General features: G+C 42.8%; 1 protein-coding gene across 5 annotated transcripts in view; it reads right to left on the bottom strand.

The window, feature by feature from the left end:
* The window catches only part of LOC139251742 (uncharacterized), a 42,438-nt gene that overhangs the window by 10,309 nt on the left and 12,555 nt on the right, over positions 1-19,574 (bottom strand). For all 5 annotated transcript variants that reach the window (XM_070873288.1, XM_070873291.1, XM_070873290.1 and 2 more), the window contains exons 3-8: positions 14,714-14,807; positions 13,187-13,241; positions 10,607-10,747; positions 8,535-8,695; positions 6,790-6,888; positions 1,002-1,147 (exon numbers count right to left, since the gene is read on the bottom strand). In XM_070873288.1, the coding sequence (XP_070729389.1) occupies positions 1,002-1,147; positions 6,790-6,888; positions 8,535-8,695; positions 10,607-10,747; positions 13,187-13,241; positions 14,714-14,807 (696 nt within the window). The remainder of the gene's footprint in view (positions 1-1,001; positions 1,148-6,789; positions 6,889-8,534; positions 8,696-10,606; positions 10,748-13,186; positions 13,242-14,713; positions 14,808-19,574) is intronic.

The raw sequence follows: 19,574 nt of genomic DNA, 5'->3' as shown, positions 1-19,574 counted from the left end.
AAATAGCCCAAATCTGCACCAGCAACACTTATTTTTCAGGTGGTTCATAAGTGCATGCAGAAATTCAGAAGTTGCTGAGCCTTTCAAATAGATTATGATGGCGTACTCAGAGTATGCGGACACGGAGACTGCAATTTCAGTGATAATAATTTGGCAAGCCAGTCGAAATCTAAGGAATGTTCCCGTTACAGCTATGTCCTATTTATTCATAATTATTATAGCTTCTTATTTTGTTTTGTTCCAACTTTGTTTTGAATGCCTTGTGCATCCACATAAATATCGCTCAATCCTGACTCCAGTTTCTGTGTGATTCGCGCTTCAATACTCTTCCATGGATTCCAGGATCTCAGTTCACTTTGGATAAAATGGTTTATCTGATTTCTGTTCTTGCTCCTAATCCCCGATCGATTCTGCCTCGTGTGCCTTGATATATGAACAGTTCACAATAATCTTTGTCAACTACCCCATTAACATGAAAGTTTCGATGAGATCACGTAGAAGTTTGATATTTGCTGAAGAAATTAAGTCCCATTTTCCTATCGAAATATTCCTTATATGATAACAAGACCTTATATTTATATAGCGCCTTTAAAGTTGTAAAACATCTCAAGCAGCTTCACTGTAGCGTTATCAAACAAAATTTCACACTGAGAAACATAAGGAGATATTAGGGTAGGTCACCAATAGCTTGGTCTTAGAGTTAGGTTTTAAGGAGCATCTTAAATGAGGAAAGAGCGGTAGTGAGGTGACGAGACTTAGAGCGGGCATTCCAGAGCTTAGGCCCTCGGCAGCTGAAAGCACGGCCACCAATGGTGGAGTGATTTAAATCGGGGATACACAAGAGGCAAGAAAGGAATATAGAGCCCAGTCTCCTTGTCCTGATTCCTTCTTCAATTATAATTATTTTTCTGTTACCATTTCTGACAATGTTGTTTACTCCCATCCTTGTTTCCCCAGACTTACTGCACCTCTCGTGAACACAACACACACTAAAGCCTCACCTGCTCTCCTCGAGCTGACACCTGGTTGTGCGGATGATCAGCTCGCAGTCCTTCTCCAGCTGGTTCAGCGCGTTCTGAACTGTCCGGTTTATCGTCTTTTCTATTGTTGTGCACACCTCTTGGATCTGATTCACGCAACGTGTTGGCTACCAGTCCAAAGACACAAACAGACAGAGGAACTACCAACTAATAAATTAGAGGCATCTCCTTCTGAAGGACACATAGTGCATTCTATTATCCACGTCGATCATTAAACTGATCCTTCTGCGACCTCCTTACCTGCTGGTTGCCTTTACCTGAGAATTCGTGGCATTGATTCCTAAACTAACTCAATGGAGATAATTTTACCAGTCACACAACTGTACAGCTAGCTGAATAACTCTTGATGCTCCGATTGAACTGTGGCGAATCTGTATTCACTGCATGTCTCTGTAATCTGTCCAAAATTTCAGGATTCTTAATCCGAATGTCGAACATTTTTGTCATATATTTTATGCTCGCTACCCATACTCCTCCCAGGCGCGGAATAACTCATACAGCTGAACAGAATTTAATCTTTTCATCGTTTTAAAGCCTTCAATGATATTCCCACCGAACTAACATTTCTCTTACGAAATTCAGCTCAATTTATGGAGCTATCCCCAAAACAAAGGGCCCGAATAATGAGCATCGCTTTGATCACTCTGCACTATTCATTCTAAAGGGCCTCGATATCTCTCACCATCTGTGCCTTCCAAAATGGGCTGCAATATTCCGATAGAAACCATATCAAAGCTCGTTATAGTGTTCTTAGTATATATTGTACAATTGTACAAATACAACGTAAATCTCGGTTTATCGTATCAATGTCCTTGTAATACTGCTTGTGGATCGTCAATGATTTATTGGTTCTAACACCACGTTTCCTCCCTTCATATTAGCCTTTAACAAGTACCGGTACCTTGTGAGCACAATCTTGGAGTTTCCCGTATGGAAATGCATCACCCTACACTTATCCAAATTGAAGAATATCTGAGACGCTGGGACCTATTCCCTAAATCAGCCTTAATTCAACCTAATAGTAATTGCTCAACTATCGACAAAATGCAGCTGCTGTACGTATGGTCTGCAGGATGAACTTCAGCAACTCTCTGAAGTTACTTCAACAAAACTTTTCACTCCTCTGCGAACTCGACCCTAAAAAAATAAGAGCCGCAAAGTACTGGGAGCACCAACATCTCCAAATCATCCTCCATGCTACATTTCACCCTCACGGGGACATATATCACCATTGCTTTACCGGATTGGGTCAATTTCGTGAAATTGTGCTCCTGACGCAGAGCAGCGCCGTCACAAGGACTCAAAGAGAATGCCCACAATCATCTCAAGGCAACTTGGGAGGGGCAATAAAAGCTACTTATCCAGAACCACCCTTCTGTCGAGAACAAATTATATGCACAATCAAATGTGAGGACAGCACCTTCCAGGAGGTGATCACCCCACAGCTTAAAGGCGTGCAGGTAAAGGGGAAGTGGGTGATCACCAAACATAATAAGTGTGCTAGGCAGATAGCTCAGAAGTACCCCCGCGAGTCCATCTCGCTTTCAAACCAATATTGACTTCTGAGTATCGGTAAGGATGATAGTTTTTCTGGGGAGTGCAGCCAGAGCTAATTCCAAGGCATCACAGGTGGCTCAGCTGCACAGGGACGAGGGACGAAGAACAAAAGTGCCCTAGTGATAGGGGATTCCATAGTGAGAGAAACAGACAGGCGTTGCTGCATCCGTAGACATGACTCCCGAATGGTTTTGTGCCTCCCTGGTGCCAGGATCAAGGATGTCACAGAACGGATGCAGGGCATTCTGCGGAGCGGAGAGGGTAAACAGCTAGAGGTCTTGGTCCATATCGGGACCAACGACATAGGTAAAATAAGGAATGAGGTCCTACAGGAAGAATTCAGCGAGCTAGGAAGAAAACTAAAGGGTAGGACCTCAAGGGTAGTAATCTCCGGGTTACTACTGGTGCCACGTGCTAATGAGTATAAGAATAGGATAGAGAGGATAGAGTGGCTGGAAAATTAGTGTAGGAGGGAGGGCTTTAAATTCTTGAGGCATTGGAACCACTTCTGGGGGAGGTGGGACCTGTACAAACTGGACAGGTTGCACCTCAACAGCGGCGGGACCAATATCCTCACGAGGTGTTTTGCTAGTGATGTTGGGGAGAGTGTAAATTAGCTTGGCAGGGGGATGGGAACCTGAGAACGAATTCAAAAGGGAAGGAAGTAAAGCAGGAGTTGGATAGCAAGAATCTAGAAAGTGAACCTGTAAGACAGAGCAGACATGGCTTAGTATGTAGTAAGCAAGGTGGTCTTCCTGTGCTAAATAGTATATACTTTAATGCAAGGAGTATAACGAATAAGTCGGATGAGCTAAGAGCACAGGTAGACACTTGGGAGTATAATATTATAGCCATTACAGAAACATTGCTGAAAGAGGGGCAGGTTTGGCAGATCAATATTCCTGGCTACAGGATTTTTAGACAAGATAGAGAGGGGGTAAAAATGGGGGCGGGGTTGCGTTACAGATTAAAAAAAATATTACAGCGGTGAGAAGGGATGATATGTTAGAGGCATCATCAAATGAGGCCATATGGGTCGAAATGAAAAATAAAAAAGGGGCGATCACACTGCTGGGCGTGTATTACCAAACAGTGGGAGGGAGATAGAGGAGCAAATATGTAGGTAAATTGCTGTGAAGTCCAAAAACCATAGGGTAGCAATAGTAGCGGATTTTAACTATCCAAATATTGTTTGGGACAAATTTAGTGTGAAGGGTATAGAGGGTGCGTAATTCTTGAAATGCATTCAAGATAACTTTTTTAGTCAGTATGTAGCAAGCCCAACACGAGAGGGGGCGATCTTGGATTTAAGTTTGGGGATTGAAGCTGGGAAGGTTGAAAGGGTATTAGTGGGAGTGCACTTGGGTCTCAGTGACCATAATTCAGTCAGATTCAAATTGGTTATGGATAAGGACAAAACTCGGCCTGGAATAAAACTTCCGATTTGGGGAAAAGCTAATTTTGCTAAGTTAAGGAGTGATTTCGCCATGGTGGACTGGAAACAGAAACTTGTGGGTAAATCAATGTCGGAACAGAGGGAGGCATTTAAGGAGGAGATCCGGAAGGCTCAGGCCAAACATGTGCCCTTAAAGAAAAAGGCTGGAAAAAATAATTCTAGAGCCCCCTAGATGTCTACAGACCTTCAGGGGAAGATTAAGAAAAAAAGGGACGTTTATGTCATATATCAATGGCTAAATACTAAGGCAACTTTAGAGGAATATAGAAAGTTAAGAGGCAAAATTAAAAAGGATATTAGGAATGCTAAGAGAGAGCACAAGGAATTCTTGGCCATTAAAATTAAGGAAATCCCTAAGATGTTCTATAAATATATTAAGAGTAAGAGGGTAACGAAAGAAAAGGTAGGGCCTATTAGAGATCATGAGGGGAATCATTTTGTGGAGGATGTTGGGAGGGTTCTAAACGAATACTTTGCATATTTTTTCACAAAGGAAAGGGGCAATGCAGATACTGCTATCGAGGAGGAGTGTGATATTCTGGATGGAATAAATATATAGAGAGAGGAATTATTAAGGAGTTTAGCAGCTTTGAAATTAGATAAGTCCCCAGGCCCGGATGAAAGGCATCTCAGGCTGTTGAGTGAAGTAAAAGAGGAAATAGCAGAGGCCTTGACCATCATTTTCCAATCCTCTTTGGATCTGGGCATGGTGCCGGAGGATTGGAGGACTGCTAATGTAGTACGCTTGTTCAAAAAGGGAGAAAGAGATAGACCGAGTAATTACAGGCCTGTCAGCCTAACCTCAGTGGTGGGAAAATTATTGGAAAATTCCTGAAAGACAGGATAAATCTGCATTTGGAAAGGCAAGGATTAATTAGGGACAGTCAGCACAGATTTGTTAAGGGAAGATCGTGTCTGACTAAGCCTATTGAATATTTTGAGGAGGTAACCAAGTGGGTCAATGAGGGTAGTGCATACGTTGTAGTATATATGGACTTTAGCAAAGCTTTTGATAAGGTCCCACATGGTAGACTGATCATGAAGGTTAAAGCCCATGGGATACAGGGCAAAGTGTCACGTTGGATACAAAATTGGCTTAGAGGTAGGAAGCAAAGGATAATGATTGATAGATGTTATTGTGACTGGAAGGATGTTTCCAGTTGGGTTCTGCATGGCTCAGTATTGGGACCCTTGCTTTTTGTGGTATATATCAACGGTTTAGATTTGAATATAGCGAGTATGATTATAAAGTTTGCAGCCAAAACTAAAATTGGCTGTGTGATTGATAATGAAGAGGAAAGTCATGGGCTGCAGGACGATATCAATCTACTGGCCAGGTGGGCAGAGCAGTGGCAAATGGAATTTAATTCAGAGAAGTGTGAGGTGATGCACTTTTGGATGGCTAATAAGGAAAGGGTATACACATTAAGCGGTAGGCCACTTAATAGTGTAGATGAACAAAGGGGCCTTGGAGTGCTTGTCCACAGTCCCTGAAAGTAGCAGGCCAGGTGGGTAAGGTGGTTAAGATGGCATATGGAATGCTTGCCTTTATTGGCCGAGTCATAGAATATAAGTTCAGTGAAGTTATGCTTAAATTGTATAATGCTTTGGTTAGGCCATAGCTGGAGTGTTGCATGCAGTTCTGGTCGCCGTACTATTAGAAGGACGTGATTGCATTAGAGAAGATTTACTAGGATGCTGCCTGGAATGGCGAATCTTCATTAAGAGGACAGATTGCATCGGCTGGGTTTGTTCTCATTGGAACAGAGGAGGTTGAGTGGAGACCTCATTGAGGTGTAGAAAATATTGAGGGCCTGGACATACTGGATTATAAGGGTCTATTTCCAATGGTGGATGGGTCTATTCCGAGGGGGCATGGTTTTAAGGTGGTTGGTGGAAGTTTTAAAGGGGATTTGAGGGGGGTGGGGCTTCTTTACACAGAGGGTTGTGGGGATTTGGAACTCGCTGCCTAGAAGAGTGGTGGATACAGAAACCCTCACCACTTTTAAGAGATGGTTGGATTGGCACTTAAAGTGCTGTAACCTGCAAGATTACAGACCTAGAGCTGGTAATTGCGATTAGACTGGATGACCTTTTGTTGGACAGAGCAGGTATAATGGTAAGTACTGCAGGGAATAGAATACGGCCAGGGTGATCTCCTCGACTAGTTTCGATCGCCTGCATGGGTTGGAGAGGAATTTTCCCAGATTTTTTCTCCCTAAATTGGCCTGGGTTTTTATCTGTTTTTTTGTCTCTCCCAGGAGATCACATGACTCAGGTTGGGGTGGAGTGTAATATGTTTTGGTATAGGGGGTGTCACAGTTGTGGTGAGGCGGATTGGTTGAGCTGGTGCTCTTTGACTTTTCATCATTGTTGATGGGTTTATATGTAACCTTTATGGCTGCGGACCAAGGGCCATGTGGCTCTTTGTCGGCTGGCGCGGACATGATGGTGCAGAATGGCCTCCTTCTGCGCTGTAAATTTCTATGGTTTTTTGTTTCTATGTTTCTAAATTACTTATGAAGTTGGTTAACAGCAGTCACCCAACACACTGCACTGCAGGACTGAAACTGTGATCTGGCTTCAGGTGGATCTACCCAATTGATGAATTCGCTCTGCCTACGCGGTTGATACCAGTTCCTTATCCAACATGCACATTGGAAACCACACGTGCAGGCTTAATAGAGCGTTATTTCTGTACATTTCTCATTTAAATTGAGGAAACCATGGCCTTACCTTGTTGGGATCTGGGATGTAGATGGTTGGCATATCAAAGCCACATTTGTTGAGCCCGGGTCTCTTGCACAGCTCTTGCACTATCTGCATCATCACTCTCTGAGAAAGAACACAGACATATTCCACTGTAAATCTGAGCATATGTCCGGACTTGAGCAAACTACATCCCATCAGAAGAAAATAAATCCTATTATTATAGAGCTTTGAAAATCCTCAGAATGTCCAAAAGCACTTCACAATTCATCAACTGCAGCAGTACAGTCACTGTGATTGTCAGGCAAACGCGGCAGCAAATTTGTGCAAGGCAACCTCCTGCAAACAGTATTGAGATAAGTGCCCAGTTAAGCTGTATTATAGTGACGTTCATTAAGGAATGAATATTTGCCAACATCTCTACCTTCTTCAAATAGTGCCAGCGGATTTCTTACATTCACCTGAGCGGCCAGACAAGGTTTCAGTTTAACTTCTGAACCAAAAGTCGGGACCTCCCACCATGCAGTTTTCACCCACATTACAACAGTGACTTCACTCCAAAAGTACTTCATTGGCTGTAAAGCGCTTTGAGGCGTCCGTCGGTCGTGACAGGCGCTATATAGATACAAGTCTTTCTTTTAATCTGATCCCAGAACTCTGTACTATGCGTGTTAGTCATGTCACTCCACCAATGCTGCTGATGCCATACATCTAGTTCCAGTGCACAGTTAAGTTGATGCACAGTTCGCAACATGGGTTGAAAAGCCTCTCAAAACATTACACCATGTATATTAGGATTTGAAAGTTGCTCGACTATCATGCAAACCATTCTTATACTGGATTCAAATCACGTTGTCAGCTATTGCAACAGACAGCTATTGGCAAGTGTTAATCCTTTTATTTTTTACGGCCTGTTCAAAACCTTATGCCTGATGCATTACCTGTCTACGAAACCTAATTTCTGTTGTCACTTTTCCCGTGTATTTTTTTTTCCTCTTCTCAATTCCTTTGTCCAAGTTAATACTGGAAACCCCATAACCACCTGTAGTCCTGGTGGTTTCATCACCCACCACTGGTGGTGATGAAACATCTCAGATTCATGTCTTCCCGCCCCTGAGTTTCTCCAGCAGAGAAAGACCAAGAAGCTTCAAAACAATCAATTTCCAAATTGCAGTAAGACTTGCCACTTAATTATAAGTAACAATATCAAATCAATGAAATATACCCAAATCATCATCATCATCATAGGCAGTCCCTCCAAATGAGGATGACTTGCTTCCACGCCGAAAATGGACGAGTTCACAGGTGTTTCAATGAAGGACCAAATATTCTGGATCCCGAACTACATCTTGAAGGGTGCCTGTGCGTGGATTGTTTTAATGTGTGGTGGCTGTTGCACCCCAGCCACCACACGGGCTTGACAGAGCTAGGGCTTGGTCCAGTGGCAATGATTAACCAGGACAACTGGAGACCAGCTCTATAAGGACAATATGTATGACTTTAAAATAGGGAACCAGTCGCCTCTACACAATTAATGAGTTGATTTTAATAGCATAATTTTCTCATTCAAAAGGAACACCTTAATTTATGTGTGCCAGGATAGAATCAAGGTGCTGTGTATACAGAGTCTCACTGTATGCATGGATTTCACCACATCTGCCTTTTATTAATTGGTCGCAATTTTCACTGAGCACCATGATCACATCACCAAAGTTGGAAATCCATTCACGAAGTAGCTTCCCAGCTGCAACAAACACGAACTCTGTGTGTACCTGTCTGTCACTCTCATGACCAGCTTCATCGGCTTTGCTCAGGTAGAACTTCAGTTTATCGCCGTGTTTTTCGTTCAGGATTTCTACCACATTCAGGGTTCGTTTACACAGGGCCTGGCCCATCGGGTCAAAGAAGACAAAGATCAGATCTGCCTGCTCACCTGAAGACAGAAAGCGAGTCGATAATTACATTGAAAGGGTGGAAAATGCATTGAAAGGTGTCGGATTGAAGCGTATGATGGTACAAACCTTTGCTCACAAGTTCTGCTGTTTTAAGTACGCTTAGCCAGGGTACACTGAATGCTGCAACTTTCCTGAATGGGCCCTGGGTCAACGATTGACTCCCGTAGTTGATCTCTGACCATTGACTCCAACCAGGTGCAGGGAAGGTGAGGGTACTGAATGCGCTGTAGCAATGAAAAGCCAGACAATGCAGTGTCTTGGCTGAAATGTATAGAGTCGTTACCCACACCAGGTACCAGAGGCCATCCCATGCCTGTGAATCAGAACCCGGCAAGAGTAATGCTCCAGAATGGAGAAAGCATTAAAAAAGGGAAACAAAGATGGCTCCCTTCATGAAGTGGGTGGTAATGAAGTGGCTGTGGTACTGGACCTAGAAACCAGAGATTTTTTAATTGAAATATCAGCATGGTAAGTTGTGAAACTGAATGAAATTGGTAGCAGAGAAATTATCATGAAAGCTGCTGGATTATTGTCGCAAGCATTGACTACCTTCCCTTCAGAGAAGGGAACCTGCTATGCCTACCCGGCCTGGACTGAATGGGATTCCATTCCCATACTACGCGGTAAGACAGGTTCTGCTGTACTCCAGGACACCCTGTGTCACCAACCATCGCACTAATTAATTAGAAGATGAGAGGCAGACTGTCACTGGTGGGCTGTATTTTTCCTACTTCGTTTCAGAACCTTGCAGGCTCACCACCGGGTGAGCAATCAGCAGGCCGCTATCGGTGATTGTTATTAGTTCTACGCTACTAGGTGTGGATTCTTCAGCGGATGGGTAGTACGGCCACCGAGTCTGCTCACAAAGAAGGCAAACTGAAATTCTACCGTATGGATCTTCAAACCTGAAATCATGAAATGTGATACTGCCAACACACGCTTACCAAGCTCGTTTAAAACTCCATCCTCAGTCTTCCACATCCGGCCACACTGAGTGTTGGTCGCCCATCACTCCCATATTCACTGACCTATCTTGTGATCTAATTCTCTAGATCCGGTAAATTTAAAATCCTCATGCCAGCCCATAGTTTTCTCTGCAGCTTTTAGCTCACCCTACTTCTGGAAGCTCCTCCAGACTTAAGTTCACCTCCATACACTTCACTTATCCTTGCATCCCTTCCCATACATTTCATTTACCCTTCCATACCCTTCATCACTCCCCATACATTTCAGTCACCCTTCCATACCCTTCATCCCTTCCCATACATTTCAGTTACCCTTCCATACCCTTCATCCATTCCCATACATTGCATTCGCCCTTTCATACCCTTCACCTCCGCCCATAAACTACACTTGCCCTTCCATACACTTAAATTCACTTTCCATGCCATTCACACCCTACAATATTATTCACTTCACCTTCGGTACACTTCAAACCCTTCCATAATATTCACGTCCCATTCCCTACCCTTCACACCTTCCCAGAGATTTGATTTACCCAACCATAACTTCACCCCTTCCCATACATTTCACTTAGCCTTCCATACACTTCACCTCTGCCCATACCCTTCACTTCCCATTCCATATTCTTCCAACCCTCACTTACTCATCACCTACTCTTCCCTACCATACAGTCCCTCCCATAATTCACGTTTCCCGACCCATACACTTCACTTCCCCCTCTATACACTTCAGCCCTCCCATATCTTTCACTTCTCTCCCATCCCTTTATCACCCTCCCCCATACATTCGGGTCTCTGATTCTACCTATTCATTCCCCTTCCTCACACCTATCATAAATTTCTAACGCACTCGCGCGGAAAACCTCCTTCAACCTCTCACCACACTTCAACTTCAATTAATATATTTAATCTAGTTTGATTTCTTACCCAGCCAGGTAAGCGCTTTATCAACGTCAAACTCATAGATCATGTCTCCATCCACAAGCCCTGGTGTATCGATAAAGGTCACCAGGTTAAACTTCTTCTGTTTGGATGTGCTGATCTCGGTGGCCAGGTAGTCTGCCACACCTGTGGGAGCACAGAACAAGCAGTGGCAGAAGCAGATGTTGCTCCAGAATTCCAGGTTCAGCTGCGGGAATTGGACTTTACATTTCATATCCATGCATTTGTAATTCCCAAATATATTGTATTATAATATCCTGCATGGTATTTCTGAGATATATCATATAAATACATGTGAAACAAAAAATCTTATGTCTGTTCACATTCCTGTCTGCAACTTTTTTCACGAAATCAGTTTTTTGTCAAACGTTCCCATCAACATTTACCACATTATAAATTCCTGTGTCCATTTTATAAGATAAACTGAAAGAAGACATTACGTTGTAATTGTAGCCTTCTCTCAATAGTGGTGCTGTGATACCTTAGTTGTCTATCTCCCTGCTCATCAACCTTTATGCACAGAACTTCATATACTCAATCGAACTCTTCTTCTCTGCCTCTTAATTTGTTCTATGTTTGATTCTATGTGCTAGTATTCCCTTTGTTTACTCCCAATGTAGTTAATAATCCCCCTAATGCAAAACTCTGCTGCTCGGATCTTAACTTGCAGCAAATCCCGTTCACCCATCAACCCTGTTGTTTGTAACCGACTCTCCCGCCCACTCTGGCAATGCCTCGATATTAAAATTAAAATCGATGTGTTCAATAAATCCCTCGTGGCCTCGACCTTCCCTATCTCTGTAACCTCCTCTAGCCCGACAACCCTCCAATATCACTGAGCTCCATCAATTCTAGCCACTTACGCATCTCAATTCCCTACTATTAGTGGCCTTACGTTCAGCTGCCTGGACCCTAAGATAAGCAATTCCCTCTGCAAACCACTCCACCTCTCTACCTCCATCTCCTACTTTAAGTCGCTCCTTAAAAACTACCTCTTGCATAAAGCTTTTGGTCATCTGCCCTATTATCTTTAATGCGGGCTTGATATCAAATTGTGTCTGAGCACGATCTTGTTTAGTTTCCTATTCTCCTCCATATTGCACATTTAGATACAATTCTACCTGTTATTTCCCAGTTAGTCCCCATTCCGCCGTTTATTACACATTTAGTTTCTATCCCGCTGCATATGCCCCACTGAGTTTATATTCTCCGTGTGCATTGCCCATGTATTTATATACGCCATTTTATTACATTTTAGTGTCTATTCTCCTGTTTGTTTTAATTTAGTTTCTATTTCTTTGTTATTTCCCAGTTAGTTTCTTTTACCCTGATTATTCTCCAGTTAATTTCCCGTTTAGTTTATATTACCCGTGTTTCTTCACCACTTAGTTTTTATTCCTCTGATTATTCCTCATTTGGTCTCTCTACCCTCTGTTCATCTCCAATTTAACAATCACTCAGTACTGCAGTGAAATGTCATACAACCTATGTGCTTGACTGTTGGAGTATTTTAATTCACTATCATCTGCCTCAGAGGTGAGAATGGTACCATGGAGTTCCGGCTGACACGAACTACCATTTAATTCAAACTTAGCCCTTTGATGCGTGCTCTCAGAATTTTCTGCCTTTGATTATTTCCGACATAAAACCTACTGCAATAAAGGGTAAATCACCCCATGTAGAGCGGAAATAGATGCACCAGGACAATAAGCAAATAGCATCGTAGAATTAAACAATGCAAAAGGAGGACATTCGGCTCATTGTCCCTGCGCTGGTTCTCTGAAAGAGCAATTCCCTTTGTGGCATTTCCCTCTCCTTTCCCCATTCACATATTTTTCTTTGTCAAATATGTATTATCTTCCCTTTCAAAACGATTGTGAACCTGTGCCTGCCATTGTTTGTGATAGGTCAGTATATATCCTCACAACCAACTGCATAAAACATCTCCTAACCTCTCCACTCTTTTGGTGATGATTGTAAACTTACTAATTATCGATTATCACCAATGCAAATAGTTTTTTTTCTCGACTCTGCTGCACACAATCCCTCAGAATGCCGAACCGCTATCAAATCGACCAATAACTGTCTTTGTTCTACGAGCGGATAATATATCACTTCTCTCTTTCTTTCTCTCTCTCTCTTTCTCTCTCTCTCACTCGCTCTCTCTGTCATCCTCTCTCTCTCTCTATCTCTATCTTTCTCCCTCTCTTATATCTTCCTCACTCGCAAAAGACCAACATAAATATTTCTCAGGTGAGCACAATTCAATCACCTGTCCATCAACCTACAATTTCAAGTATGAGGCATCCCACACGAAATGTCTATCATGTTCCCAGAATGCATTCTATACTTCACTTCCAATAGAATACGTACTCACTAATGCTACGTTGCTAAAACCTGCGAGTACTAATTTCAATATTTAGGAACCGTCGATTAATCTGGGGTCACACCCTGCCTGTGACAGGCTCACAGTTCAATTGTTGAAACATCACAAAATTGAGGGGCAAAGACAGTCAGCGTTTCCCCTCCTATTGTCTGAAATGCTGTTAGTAACTGTGACTTTACCTTCCATCAGTTGCAGAGCTTGGAATTGCGGGTAGAGGTGGAGCGTAGCATTTCCCTGTGAAATTAAAAACACTGATTAGAGGTGATCATCATCATCATAGGCTGTCCTTCGGAATCGAGGAAGACTTGCTTCTACTCCTAAAGTGAGTTCTTTGGTGGCTGAACAGTCCAACACGAGAGCCACAGACCCTGTCACAGGTGGGGGATGTGGGGATGGCACTGATTTACCACATGCTCCTTCCACTGCCTGCGCCTGACCTCTTCACACTCGCAGCATTGAGATTTGGAGAGCTCAACGTCCCTCCGATGCACTTTCTCCACCTAGGGCCGTCTTCAGCCAGGGTCTCCCAGGTGTCAGTGCTGATGTCGCACTTCACCAGGGAGGCTTTGAGGGTGTCCTTGTAACGTTTCTGCTGCCCACCTTTGGCTCGTTTGCCATGAAGGAGCTCCACAAAAAGCAATTGCTTAGGGAGTTTTGTGCCTGGCATGCGAACTAAATAGCCTGCCCAGAGAAGCTGATCGAGTGTAGTTAATGCTTCAATGCTGGGGATATTAGCCTTGGCGAGGACATTGATGTTGGTGCATCTGTCCTCCCAGGGGATTTGCAGGACCTTGCGGAGACATCGTTGGTGATATATCTCCAACGACTTGATGTGCCTTCTGTACATCATCCATGCCTCTGACCCATACAGGAGGGTGGGTATTACTACAGCCCTGTCGACCATAAGCTTGGTGGTAGGTTTGAGGGCCTGGTCTTCGAACGCTCTTTTCCTCAACCGGCCGAAGGCTGCACTGGCACACTGAAGGCGATGTTGAATCTCTGCATCAATGTTTGCTTTTGTTGACAATAGGCTCCCGAGGTATGGTAAGTGGCCCTCGTAGTTCAGGGCCACGCCGTGAATCTTCATGATTGGGCGGCAGTGTTGTGCGGCGAGGACAGGCTAGTGGAGGACCTTTGTCTTATGACTGTTAAGCATAAGGCCCATACTTTCATATGCCTCGGTGAATACATTGACTATATCCAGGATTAGAAGTAATACATGCTCGATCCCCGTAACTTGTTTAAAATGTTCCTTGTTGGAGTTCATTCTAGGCGAGTATTTTCCAGTGTAATACCGAAACATACAAGTGACGGCACAATCTCTATCACTGGTCTGTGCTACGTTTGCTCATCGCAGCCAGTGATTATAGTAGAATAATCACACCCTTTGGGCTAGACAGGTAGAAACTGCCCACGGTTCCTATCCAAGCAACTATACTGTAAAATCCACTTCAGTGTAGGTGGCTGGGGCACAACAACCAATTATACGCACCGTATTGATTTCCAAAGGATTTTCAGGGCTTCGGGGAGGGTGGCTGTGGCGATGTCAGAGCCCTCATACAGAGGCGCTGGAGGCTTTATCCTTAATCTAGTGTTTGCTGAGTGTCCCATTGAGATATACCGACAGTGATGACGTGTTTATTGACATTCCTTCTCAGACAGTTAATGAGAGACACAGAATGAGCCAGATTCATGGGATTACTTACTGTGAGAGATTCCCTTTTCTTTCCACTGGTGACGAAAGTAAATCCTTGTGTTTCTGTTGCAACTCCGGTTTTCTGTATATTTTCTTCAACATACCTACAAGACACAATGATTAGTGATGATTAGAGGTACAAATATTAGAAGTTTTGTCCAACTTGGTGCTGCCAGAAACTCCTGGCAGAGAGCCAGCAGACATCCAGGATCTGAGTGGACAGGTCAAGAGACATACAATTATGTAAAAACAGAGAAATGTGTCGAAAAATATTCATATAAATGAGCAGGAATGTGAACAGCGGAAAGCTGAAGGCATTATACATATTGCCCCACAATATCATATCCAGTGCTTGAATCTTCCTTTGTCTCTATGTTTAATGCAGTAATTTTCTATCATCTCTGCACACTTCCTTTCTGTAAGGGTCCACTTCCTGCTGTCATGTTAATCATACTTTCAGAACAACCTTTCCTGTCACGTGTCCCATTACTTCTGCCGTGCGCACCTGCTAGTTGTGGTGCTTTGCCACAGGAGCTGCCAGTACTGGAGAGAAACACTGTTCACTCCGATCATGCCTGCTTCCCAAATTACCGTAGATACTGCAATTTACCTTCAAGACTAACATTACAAGTATTAGATAAAAATAAGGATAGAATATATTGTTCTAAAATGAAAAATGTACTATACATGTGCACCATGCTGCAGCTATTCATAGAATCACTGAATCAGAATGATTACAGCACAGAAAGAGACCATTCGGTGCAAGAGCACTACACCTAGTCCCATTCCACTGCCGTTTCCCCGTAGGCCTGCGTTTTTTCCCTTCAGGTACTTATCCAGTTCCCTTTTGAAAGCCATGATTAAGTCTGCCTCCTCCACGTTTTCAGGCAAAGCATTCCAGATCCTAATGATTTGCTGCTTTAAAAACTTTTTTCCACATGTCGCCTTTGGTTCTTTTGCCAATAATTTTAAATCTATGTCCTCTGGTTCTCGACCCTTTCACCAATGTTAACAGTTTCTCTCTATCTACTCTGCCAAGGGCCCTCATGAAGTTGAATACCTCTAGCAAATCACCTCTCAACCTTCTCCAGTTTATTCAGGTAACTGAAGTCCCTCATCCATGGAACTATTATTGCACATCTTTTCTGCACCCTCCCCAATGCCTTCCAATCCTTCCTAAAGTGTAGTGCCCATAATTGCATACAATGCTCCAGTTGAGGCCCGACCAGTGTTTTATAAATGCTCATCATAATGCCCTAGCTTTTTTTCTCTATGTCTCTACTTATGAAGCCCAGGACCCCGTCTGCTTTTTTAACCGCTTTCTCAACCTGCCCTGCTATCTTCAACAATTTGTGCAGATATATCCCCAGGTCTCTATATTCATTCAGCCCCTTTAGAATGTTATCCTTTAGTTTATATTGCCTTCCCTCATTCTTCCTTCCAAAGTGTATCACTTTGCACTTTTCTGCGTTAAATTTCATCTGCCATGTGTCCGTCCATTCTACCAACCTGTCAATGTCCTCTTGAAGTCTATCACCATCCTCTTCACAGTTCACTATACTACCAAGCATCTGAAAATTTCAAAATTGTGTCCTGTACACCCAAGTCCAAATCATTAATATATATCTTGAAAAGCAGTGGTGCTTGTACCAACCATTGGTAACACCACTGTACACCTTCCTCCAATCCAAAAAAACAACCGTTGACGACAACAGTCTGATCCCTGTCACACAGCCAATTTCGCATCCATGCAGACACTATTCATTTTATTCCATGGGCTTCAGCTCTGCTGGCAAGCCTATTATGTGGCACTTCATCTAAAGCCTTTTGGAATTCCACATACACCAGATCAACCCCATCGCCATCATCGACACTCTCTCTTAACTTATCAAAAAAATTAATCACATTAGTTCAACACAATTTGCCTTTGACAAATCAATGCTGGCTTTCTTTAATTAATCCACACTTGTCCAAGTGACTGTTTGTTTTGTCCTGCATTATCGTTTCTCAAAGCTTCTCCACTACCGTGGTTAAACTGACTGGTCTGTAGTTGCTGGGTTTACCCTTACACACTTTTTTGAATAAGATCGTAAAATTTGCAATTCTCCAGTCCTCTGGTCTCTAAGGAGGATTGGAAGATTATCGCCAATACCTCCGCTATTTCCACCCTTACCCCCTCAGCATCCTAAGATGCATTCCGTCCGGTACTGGTGGCTTATCCACTTTAAGTACAGCCAGCCTTTCTTGTACATCCTCGTTATCATTTGTTATCGCTTCCAGTATCTCAACTATCACACATTTCACTCTGACTTTCGCAGTAACTTTGTCCTTGGTAAAGACCGATGCAAGGTAGTCATTTAGGACCTTAGCCGTTCCCTCTGTCGTAGGTTTAATTTTTGGTCCCAAATTGGCCCCAACCCTCCTCTTACTATCCGTTTATTATTTATATACCTATAGAAGACTTTTTGTTCCCTTTTATGTCAGCTGTCAATCTATCTCATACTCTCTCTTTGCCCCTTTTATTTCCTTATTTACTTCCTCTCTGAACTTTTTATGTTCCGCTTGGTTTCCACTTGTATTCTCAACATGAAATCTATCACACGCCCCCTTTTTCTGCTTCATCTTACTCTCACTCTGCTTCGTTTTTCAGGGAGCTCTGACTTTGCTTGCCCCATCTTTCTCCCTCTGGGGTATGTAGCTCGACTGTACCTGAACCATCTATTCATTCAATGCATCCCATTGTTCGATTACAGTTTTGTCTGCCCATCTTTGATTGCAATTTACCCGGGACGGATCCGTTCTCAACCCACTGAAATCGGCTCTGCTCCAATTAATTATTGTATTCTAAATTGTTCCTTGTCCTGTTCCATAGCTAACTGAACCTCATGATCACGGTTCGTTAATTTTCCCCTATGATATGTACTCCACTTGACCTACCTTATTCCCCAGAACTAGATCCAGAAATGTCTTCTTCCACATTGGGCCGGAAAAGCATTGATCAAACTTTTAATATAAAATGCCATATTTCTTTGGTGGGTAATTTTAATTTTCCTGGCATTCAGTGGGACGATGGTTTACCTGCTGTTGTGGTCGGAAGTGCAACAGAAAAAAATTATCGAAATATACAAGACTGTTTCCTGACTCAACATGTTAATGAAGTAACTAGGGATAATCATATATTGGATCTGATGTTTAGTAGTGAGCCTGACATCGTATCAGTCCTCCTTGTGGGGGGACACCTGGGCAACAGCGACCAGAACATTTAACGGTTCCAATTGTCTAGTGGCACTAAAGTTCCTACAACTCGCACCATAATGGCAGATGATTTGGAATGGGTAAATTGGCTAAACTTCCATGTTGGTGATGAGACTGATGTTTTATATAAATGGAGATTTGTTTTTAAGAACATGATTAAAAATATGGAAAAAAATAAGTACCAAAAGCAAAATAAGCAAATGTGGTAAGAAAAAGCCAAGGTGGCTGACTGTCTATGTACAAAGACAAATAAGATGTAAACAGAAATGATTTATAATGGGGAACAAATAAATGGCAAAACAATTGAATAAATACTTCACTAAGGAAGACACAAATAGCATTCCAGAAATACTAGGGGACCGAGGGTCTAGCGATAAGGAGGAACTGAAGGAAATCCTTATTAGTCAGGAAATTGTGTTAGGGAATTTGATGGGATTGAAGGCCAATAAATCCCCAGGACTTGATATTCTGCATCCCAGAGTATTTAAGGAAGTGACCCTAGAAATAGTGGATGCATTGGTGGTAATTTTCCAACATTCTATAGATTCTGGATCCGTTTCTATCGATTGGAGAGTAGCTAATGTAACACCACTTTTAAAAAAAAGGTGGAATGGAGAAAACAGGAAATTATAGACCGGTTAGCCTGACATCAGTAGTGAGGAAAATATTGGAATCAATTATTAAAGATGTAATGGCAGCGCATTTGGAAAGCAGTGACAGGATCGATCCAAGTCAGCATGGATTTATGAAAGGGAAATCATGCTTGACAAATCTTCTAGAATTTTTTGAGGATGTAACTGGTAGAGTAGACAAGGAAGAACCAGTGGGTGTGGTGTATTTGGACTTTCAAAAGGCTTTTGACACGGTCCCACACAAGAGATTAGAGTGCAAAATTAAAGCATATGATATTGGGGGTAATGTACTGATGTGGATAGAGAACTGGTTGGCAGACAGGAAGCAAAGAGTAGGATTAAACGGGTCCTTTTCAGAATGGCAGGCAGTGATGTGGGGTACCACAAGGTTCAGTGCTGGGACCCCAGCTATTTATAATATACATTCATGATTTAGATGAAGGAATTGCATGTAATATCTCCAAATTTTGCAGATGACATTAAGCTGGGTGGCATTATGAGCTGTGAGGAGGATGCTAAGTGGCTGCAGGGTGACTTGGCCAGGTTAGGTGAATGGGCAAAAGCATGGCAGATGCAGTTTAATGTAGATAAATGTGAGGTTTTATCCACTTTGGTAGATAAAACTGCAAGGCAGGTTATTATCTGAATGGTGACAGATTAGGAAAAGTGGAGCTGCAACGAGACCTGGGTGTCATGGTACATCAGTCATTAAAAGTTGGCATTCAGGTACAGCAGGTGGTGAAGAAGGCAAATGGCATGTTGGCCTTCATAGCGAGAGGATTTGAGCATAAGGGAGGTCTTACTGCAGTTGTACAGGGCCTTGGTGAGGCCACACCTTGAATATTGTGTACTGTTTTGGTCTTCTAATCTGAGCAAGGCCATTCTTCCTATTGAGGGAGTGCAGTGAAGGTTCACCACACTGATTCCTGGGATGGCAGGACTGACATATGAAGAAAGACTAGATTGACAAGGATATATTCACTG

The sequence above is a fragment of the Pristiophorus japonicus genome, unplaced genomic scaffold (genome assembly GCF_044704955.1).
Source record: "Pristiophorus japonicus isolate sPriJap1 unplaced genomic scaffold, sPriJap1.hap1 HAP1_SCAFFOLD_438, whole genome shotgun sequence".
Classification (NCBI taxonomy): Eukaryota; Metazoa; Chordata; class Chondrichthyes; family Pristiophoridae; genus Pristiophorus; species Pristiophorus japonicus.
The sequence above is the reverse complement of the archived record's forward strand: the minus strand, read 5'-3'. Positions and strand labels throughout refer to the sequence as shown.